This window comes from Triticum dicoccoides, chromosome 2B, assembly GCF_002162155.2.
Source record: "Triticum dicoccoides isolate Atlit2015 ecotype Zavitan chromosome 2B, WEW_v2.0, whole genome shotgun sequence".
NCBI classification, from domain to species: domain Eukaryota; kingdom Viridiplantae; phylum Streptophyta; class Magnoliopsida; order Poales; family Poaceae; genus Triticum; species Triticum dicoccoides.
The window spans coordinates 618,073,366-618,079,430 of NC_041383.1; the positions used below are offsets into that span (position 1 = coordinate 618,073,366).

A 6,065-nucleotide genomic window follows, 5' to 3' on the forward strand; every position below is an offset into this window, starting at 1 on the left:
AACTGGGAACAAGAAAAAAGGTTTGATCACGACAAAACATTCACCAACATAGACACAAAGTGCTCCCACTGGGATATATTGGTATGGAACAACAAGTTTAAGCTTGAAAAAAAAACCATAACATCAGCAAAACAGCTATGTGGTGATATTCACTTTTAGGCATGCCATGCAAAAGTATAACCTGCATCTTGATAATCGATTGAATAGATAAACTACGCCGTACTAAAGTTACAATAGAAAGGGTAAAAGTAAAGGTATAAAATCCTAATCAACTAATTCACATTGTGGACATGCTATGAGTGGAGGTGCATGTACGATAACTTCCAGGACAAATGAGCACACATGAAATATAATGAAATTCAGGGACATAACCCTGACTTCCAGTCAATCAACACAAAATTCATATACACTAAAATGTCACTATACTTGCAAAGGGAGACAAAGCACCATTAGAATCATGTAAAGAGCTCACCTCAGAGACCATCAGTACCTTGCACGACAACATGCTGCATTGTACACCATGTTGTGGAAGGATAAACCAGAGAGTAAGGCCCGTTTCGGAAGGTACTCAATCCCCACTCGAGTCCATTATATTTATCCAGTGAGTGACCTCCCATATGGCTCACAATTATGGTCACAATCTATAAAAATGTAAGCCATCAGTAGAAGTAGTTGACAGTAAACTATAAGCATTAATCAGAGAACTATTCTCGGCTGGTCCAACTAAACGCATGTTTTATCAATGTAAAAACAGAAATACATTTTTCGTATATCATCAAGTAGACACACACCATAATCATGAGGTAGTAGTGATGGTTTGCTCCGAAAGGCGGGAAAACATAAGCAAAAGCAAGTATTTATGCTAGTAAAGCTACATGGCAATGAAAGCAGAGCTAGTTATAGGACATTTGTTCTAATGGTAGGAGTCCATAACAAATATAGTTATTTCAGGTCATATCAAATCCAAACCTGCACATATTTCTAATATATATTTTTAATCTATGTAATGTATTATATTTGATGGCTAATCTTCCATGCAGAGTACATAAAACTGAATCAGCAGTGAGAAAATTATGATGAGGATTATATATATATATATATATATAGAGAGAGAGAGAGAGAGAGAGAGAGATTACCCGAACATGAGGACGACAGTCCGGAGGGCAGCGGTGGCAGCGGAGGAAGGGCGACACCACGTCGGTAGAGCTCTTATTAACGCCACCACGCCTCTCCCTCGCGGAAGGGGCAGGGTGATGCTCGGGGACGGGGCAGCCGCGGTCGCCGACACAGACGCATGGGCACGAGGTCCTGGTTCCTCACAGATGCGGCCTAGGAGGATGCTCTCTCGCTTAGTGCCGTGGCTGCCCACGCTGCCTCTGCCTGAGCACCATGGAGGAGGAGAGGTCGTTAGGGAAGAGAAGGAAGAAATCAACAGGCAATTCCTTAAAACTTCAGTAAATATAATTTCCTCTATCCTAAGTTCTTCATTGGTATAATTCATGTGCTTCTGTAGAGTTAAATTTATGCAATGAAAAATGCTAATTGCAGTTGGGGAGCCCGTACATAAATAATTTCTTACTAGAATCTGTATCATTTAAGACTACAGAGATCCAAATCCAGGTAGATGTCATTTTTTCAGCATATAAACTGCAACACTTGAGAAAGAATTAGTAGATTGATGGATAAGTATTGACCATTAATAAATTCTAAAATATTCTGACCGAGAGCAATGGTAACACAAAATTATCAAAGAACACTACCACGAAACACTTAGTATCCATATCTATGGAGCAGAGCTGGTGCATCCACATAGATGTAGCCTACCAAATCAATAGAATATGAAGCAGAATAGCAGAATCCAAAATCAGGATTTGACCAATAAGTGAGAAGAATGAACCAGGAGTGTCACTGAGTTGATTTTGTTGGTCAGCAACCGAAGTCCATAATCTGCCGCTCCATTGTAGCTTCGCTCGCCTCCTGTAGTTGGCGAGCAGAGGAACACCTCCACCTACTACAGAGCAGCATCACAAGACCACCCCAAAAGAAACAAAGAACATATTAAGTGGTGGGAAAGAACATTACATGGTCGTATATTCACTGGAACAGATGAGGAAGCATGACCTAGAAACAATTCCCTCACGCCACTCCAACGGGAGGGAAGCCCTTCAATGGTGTCGCCCACATCAAAGGACATACCACATGAAAATGCGCCGGCGGCGGAGCTCTAGGCAGCAGAGTTGTACCAGAGCACCAACCAAATCGGCAGCACCAGGCGCCCCTACATCTCCCCAAATCACGGCACACCCATTTCAAACTTGGGAGGCTGGGTAGAGGGCGAGGAGCATGGTCAGTAGTTGGCTCAGTTTGTGATGGATGCATTGCTGAATCTTTAGCCATGGATTTCAGGCTCACCATGATAATGGTGCCATTTGGGTCTTTAGGCATGAGCATTTCCTTGCTTCAGATCCCCTGCATTATGGTAAAACAATAACATGCCAGTGAGAATGAGACACTGCCGAGTTGTAATATATCCATGATGAGATCCAATCTTAGTAAATGGTGATCTAGTTGCAGTTTTTGGTTCTCAGTAAAGAAAAATTATCAGCAAGAGAAACCTAATTTGATGATCTGCAAAGTCTAAACTGAACCGACTCTGAATTCTGGACAGGAGGGGGGCGTGCCATGCAACTGAAGAATAGCATCACGATAAAATCCATTACAATGCAGAGAAAACCCTTCTGGATTCCATTGAAGAATAGGGTTAGCACAAATTAAATGAGCCTAATCAAAGCAGATCCTGATTTTCTGAGCTGCAAAAAGCATAAACTAAACTGAATTGAAGAGAACATCCTTAAGTCTCACTAATTATAAAATTGTTCAGAACCAACAAACAATGCTAATTTCACATGCTTGGGCTCCCACAGGAAATTAAATTTCACTTTAGGATAGTATTAGCACAGTTTGCGTAACTTAAAAATCAAATTGACCGATCCTGATTTCTAAAGAGCAGAAAATACTAAACTTTACTGAATGAATTAAACACTATTGAGTCTAAATAATTTTCCCAACTATTGAGAACCAAAGAATGCAAATTCCTCTTGTTTCTTACTCACACAGGAAACTGGAGGAGTAGACACTCTAGGGTTACCAAGGAGGAGAAGATGATGCGGCGGCGGCGGGCGAGCTCGACGGCGAGAACACAAGGAGGAGCTGTGCTATATATAGCTCAACGTAGACCATTGTCATTGTCAGAGGAAACTGAATTGATAGATGTGAGTATCACATAGAGAGAAGAGAAGGAGGAGCTGTTAGTTACCAGATGATCTATTTTGTCGGAGGCATAGATTAGGAACTGCTTGTTGACGGCGCCATCCGTCCCACTGCAGCTGCCATCGCCGCTCCAACCTGGCCATGGATGCATGCATGACAGCAGGCCGAGTCAAGAAAAGGCGACATCTCCCAAAGAAAAAAGATGCACAGAAAGGAGGAGGGGCCTCACCTTTGCTTGATGCCATTCTGGAACTGCAAAATTCTTCCTGTCGAATTAAAAACATAGCAATCATTTACACAACATGACAAATGTTTTTGTAAAACATGCTATTATAGTTTCCCTTCATTTCATCCCTCGACCGATCACCGAAGTCTACACCATCAGGAATGGGAGAACCTATCCAAGCAAGGCACGCATGACCATTTCTTCCTGAGCCGAGAGAGAGAGAGAGAGATATTTAGAAGACAAAAGGTTTAAGATTCAAGAGAAACGTCAACTATCTAGCACAACATGGCACTCAACTATTTTTTGTAAGAATGTTGGATCATGGCAACATAACGCACAAAACCAATCAATTTTTGGTTACTTCACTCTCATGATAATTGCAAAGTAGAGCAAAGTCCGGTCGGATTTGGCCTGAACATCAATATAAGAAGAACACAAAAAATGTAGTTAGATAAAAACATAAGCTCAAGACTTTTGTTTGAAGATAAACATCAAGCTTCTAGCACCGTTTCTGATTAGAGAGAAACATCAATCATCTTGCACTAGAGGACACTCTAATTATCTTTTTGCAAGAATGTTGGATCATGGAAACAAAATGCATACGTCAAAACAAAGAGCATGCATATTACCAATTACCGTGCCTAACAGGACACTCTATTATCTTTTTGCAAGACTATTGGATCATGGCAACAAAATGCATACATCAAAACAAACATCATACATATTACCACTTACCGTGCCAAACTGACTGAGAAGCAGACTAAGGAATCAAGCTTCCGAAGAAACATCAAGCATCTAGCAAAACTAAGTAACCAGATTGTAAGGTTGATAACGGAATCATAATCATAAATAAAATATGAACACACCCTTCACTTGCATCTACAACATATATGTAGCATGAAAAGCCAAAATCAGGAGTGAAACATGTCAAGGTAGCACTTGGTTTCATTACCAAAACTGTAATCACTTCAACTTCAAAGCTCTTAATGGAGGGAAGCTTCAAAGAGACTGATAATAAAAAGTAAACATGAAACTAAATTTGTTCAGCTAGCTAGTAAAGCTACCAGCACCAGCAACTCCGCATCTTCATATAGTACAACTACTTGCTGGCCGGACTCTTTCACATGCATCAATCCAACACAAACAAATCCAACCTCTGTTTATCATGTGTGAATGGAGAAACAAATCTCTGTTTCTCGGCAAACAACCCTGAAAGTGCCAAGAAAAAGCAAAAGACTAAATGGACACGGGCAAGCAGACTAATTCAAATGTACCAGACTAAACCAAAACCCCTAAAAACCAGACTAAACTAAAGGGCACATGTCTTATTGCATCCACACCTGGCAACACATTGTGACCAGCATGTTCTATCATTCAGTCCTCACAAACCGACGCCACTGGAATGACATAGGACACGTAGGGCCAGCACACACATCAGTAGGCCATGCCAATTGAACGAAATGAAAAAACCACCAAGCACGAAGCACCCATGTGCAAATGAGGAAAAAATTCCAACCCTAGTAGCATCCAGCCAAAGAACACTCCTGTAAACCACAAAGAAACAAAAAGGGAAATAAAACCACTGAAATACAACCAGTGGATAGTACTCTCTGTCTCCACCAATATAAGACAACAAAGAAAAACACTCTGTGCACATCTACATGAACGACAACCACAGTTTACCGAGCTCAACATCAAATATACACGCACACGAGTACCAACCTAGATATGCAAAGGAACATCAGCAGATAGGAGGGGAAGAGGGGTCGACCTGTAAGTCCCTGGACGAAGACAGGGAGGCTGCCACAGATCCAACAATGAGCAGACAAGAGGGTTGACCAAAAGGAGCTCCTACAAAGAATAGACCAGTCGGCAGCAAAACAAGTGTCAAGATCATGGCTCAACTGAAGCAGACAAAACCGGATCAAAACGAGGCTTACCCATAGATCGATGAGTGCGACAACCAATCCAGCCCAACGACCACAAGAACAACGGATCTGCAGGCAACAAAAATCTGAAATCAATTAGCCAGGGTCAATCCAATTGAGAGAAAACACAAGCGATGTGGGGAATGGCTCACTTGGCAGTCGTTGGAGTGGTTGCACTAGGGAGCACCAACGCCACCGCATGCCGTGTCGCCCTGGGACTCCTCGTCGCCGAAGGACGCTACCACACCAGCGGCCGTTTCGTCGCGTGTGCGAAGCAGGGGCGGGAGGCACGGTATTGGGGACTGGTGGCGGGCACCATCTCGCCCTGTTGCTCCTCGACGCCGAAGGGCGCCGCGTACTCGAAGCAGGGCTGGAGGCACGATATCGGGGGCCGGTGGTGGCACGAGGAGAGGGAGAGGATACGCGGGTTGGCGCGGTAGTAGAATGACCGGCGGCAGCTGGTCGTGGATCTCCTCCTCCACCATTGTCTGTTTCCCCTCCACATCTTGAGCACGAGGGAGGGCTGGTGGAGATTCCATGGGGAGGAGGAGGGAGGCACATCGGCGGCCGTGAGCTTGGTGGCGGGAGTGGAACGAGGGGGAGAGGAGGACGAGCGGTGGCGAAGCCAGGGAAGTGGACGA

General features: G+C 43.5%; 1 protein-coding gene across 1 annotated transcript; it reads right to left on the reverse strand.

Annotated features, from left to right (window-relative positions):
- Nucleotides 1-2,103: 2,103 nt before the first annotated feature.
- Nucleotides 2,104-5,662, reverse strand: LOC119365188. Its single transcript, XM_037630799.1, has 10 exons — nt 5,577-5,662; nt 5,437-5,493; nt 5,268-5,347; nt 3,611-3,700; nt 3,500-3,536; nt 3,317-3,405; nt 3,149-3,225; nt 2,653-2,738; nt 2,413-2,469; nt 2,104-2,323 (listed from the first exon to the last, which is right to left on the reverse strand). Exons 4-10 carry the CDS (start codon nt 3,615-3,617, stop codon nt 2,137-2,139), a joined length of 540 nt encoding a protein of 179 aa, XP_037486696.1. The 5' UTR covers nt 3,618-3,700; nt 5,268-5,347; nt 5,437-5,493; nt 5,577-5,662; the 3' UTR covers nt 2,104-2,136.
- Nucleotides 5,663-6,065: the final 403 nt, after the last annotated feature.